The 2,603-nt window shown below is 27.3% G+C and overlaps 1 protein-coding gene across 2 annotated transcripts in view; it reads left to right on the plus strand.

Moving 5' to 3' along the window:
* LOC102680407 (voltage-gated potassium channel subunit beta-2) overlaps positions 1-2,603 on the plus strand; it is a 9,481-nt gene continuing 6,878 nt past the window's right edge. For both annotated transcript variants that reach the window (XM_031513779.1, XM_006622662.2), the window contains exons 1-2: positions 1-1,697; positions 2,538-2,603. In XM_031513779.1, the coding sequence (XP_031369639.1) occupies positions 1,573-1,697; positions 2,538-2,603 (191 nt within the window). In that variant the 5' untranslated portion in view covers positions 1-1,572. The remainder of the gene's footprint in view (positions 1,698-2,537) is intronic.

The following is a 2,603-nucleotide window of genomic DNA, read 5'->3' on the forward strand; positions in this document are numbered from 1 at the left end:
GAATGCGCACGCGCGCATTATAGTCTCGAAGATGCCCGTAGCGAAACAGACGCAAAGGCACGCACGCTCGTACCTCGTAGCTGCTGTAAAGGAGGGAGTCGCAGTATATCGAAGTTGTGCAGTGTTGCTTACCACGTAGGAGGCATAACACTCGCCGTCTCTACAATAGGATCCTAATATTTTCATAAATTTTTTTGTTCTACGTTTCGGTGTTTTTATTTTTTTGACATTTTTCTCTTTTTATTATTCTTCAAGAAATATGTCATCTATATCTTCATAAATTGTTACACAAGAGCAATCGTTAAGAAAATGGTATTTTGATAGACACATCGTGAAAGGCAAGTACGATTTGAAACAACAATTAAAACGAAGAATCACAAAGATAATTATTCGCATCGAATATTTTTATGAAGAATATTTATATTTATACTGCGAATAGCAATGAGAATTGATTTGAAATTGTCATATATTTCATAATTATAAATCGGATAAATAATTAGATCGATATCAAAATCAAGATTGAAATTTAAGAGTGATAAAAAGTTGGAATTGGAATTCTAAATAGAAATATAGAAAAAAAAGAAAAAATGGAACCAGAATTTAAAATATCACTATTATAAAAATTAAGATTAAGATCGTTAAATTTTTTTCTATAAAATTATATCTGTTGGATTTTTCAAAGTTACCAGTTGGACCAGAGAATAATCTATAAATGGATTTTTAGTGACATTGTTAATATCCAATTTGGGGTTAATAACTATTGTGCCCTATTTCTCACGCCAGCAATTATACTACATATCGATACTTATATCGACCATCGTTCGTTTTTAGGTAACGACGTCTATCTTTTAAAACAAAATATTCATTGTGTTATAGTGTTTGACCAACATTGTGATCGAACCAGAAAGACATTTTACAAAATGTTGCAATATCACATATGAAATTAATCGCGAACAATATCTATATACTTATGTTCTTTACTGTGGTGCCTAAATATTTTTTTAAAAGTAAAGAAAAACTAGTGCCTACATAACGCACGATAAATGCGATATATATATACGATACGATATATATATATATATATGTACATATATATATCGTAATTCGAAAATACAGATTGACTCGTCGAACTGAATCGCTCAATGTTCCATTCTATTCAGTTCAGTGATATAATAATGCTTCTCGACGTATATCAATAATTTCATCTCTTTAATATTTAATATTTAAGTTTTATCAATTGTGTGAGAAAACTTTTCTTTCTGAAAATAAAACTTTTAATCGCCGGACTAAGATTAGAATTAGAATCAAGAAATTGATTCACGAATTTTATTGATTTGTTAACAAATATGAATATAGAATTTATGAAATGATATTTTATAATATTTATCTCCAAATTCGAAAAAATAAGCGAAATCAGATTTGAATTGAATCGAAATTGTTTGATTAAATCATTCTCAATTAAATCTTTCATCTTCGCGTTTTTGCAATTTTTATTCTCTTCAAAAATTTTCCGTTTACATCGTACGTATACGTGTGTGTATGCGTATACAAATATATTGAAGATATAAAGAAATGTCTCGTTTAATGTTATGTAACCTTGGCAATGCATCCACGGCAGGAAATGATACGAATAACAATGCGAATACAAATAGTAGTATGGAGGACGATGACTACTATCCGCTACCTACTATTTATCGGTGAGTGAATTCTTGATCGATAACGATATACATATTTATGTATAGTTACATAAATAGATTATTACTTATTTATTTATTATTCGTTTTCATTCTTTGTTTCTTTATTTTTATTCTTAATTTTTTCTCTTTATTAACATCTAGTATGCATATATATGTATATATATGTATATACATATGTATGTATATATGCATATCGCATATATCGATATCATAAATCAATTATAAAATCATGAAACAGATTCATTGTCATGATCATTAAAAATATAACAATTGATATTTTAATTGATTTAAAAGGTCATGAAGCATAAGAAACAAATATTACATATTAATAATTAAACTAATACAAATTAACAATCTCAATTAATCATTAAAATAATTATTGTCAATTATTGAATTAATGAATATTTATTTAACAGTTAAAATTATTTATCTATTTTATCTATCTTTTATTTATTTATCTTTTATATTTCAATATACATGCATACACACGCATGCATATATATAGTGAGAACAATGATAATAGTAAATATTACATATTATATTTGATCTTCGAATCTAAGAATTTTATTTCGTTATGATAAAATTTTTTTTCGAAATTGGATTCTCGATATATGGGAAAAGCGATAAGATAATATGAAATCAATTCGTAACGACTATATATATATATAATGAAAAGGAAAAATGTTTATAGATCTATGAATTTTTAATTTAAGCGTATCATAGATGAATGATAAGAATTTCATAAAATGCTATAAATGTTAGTTGTAAATGTTTACATGGTTGTATCGAGTATTCTATCGATCGTGTTCTATTAATACTCCATATATTTTATACGCGCAGCTGCCGTGCACCTATAGCGAGTCTAGATTGCATGGAAGAATTCAACGGTGGTGGTGCCGGTGGTGG

This window comes from Apis dorsata, unplaced genomic scaffold (genome assembly GCF_000469605.1).
Source record: "Apis dorsata unplaced genomic scaffold, Apis dorsata 1.3 scaffold_739, whole genome shotgun sequence".
Lineage (NCBI taxonomy): Eukaryota > Metazoa > Arthropoda > Insecta > Hymenoptera > Apidae > Apis > Apis dorsata.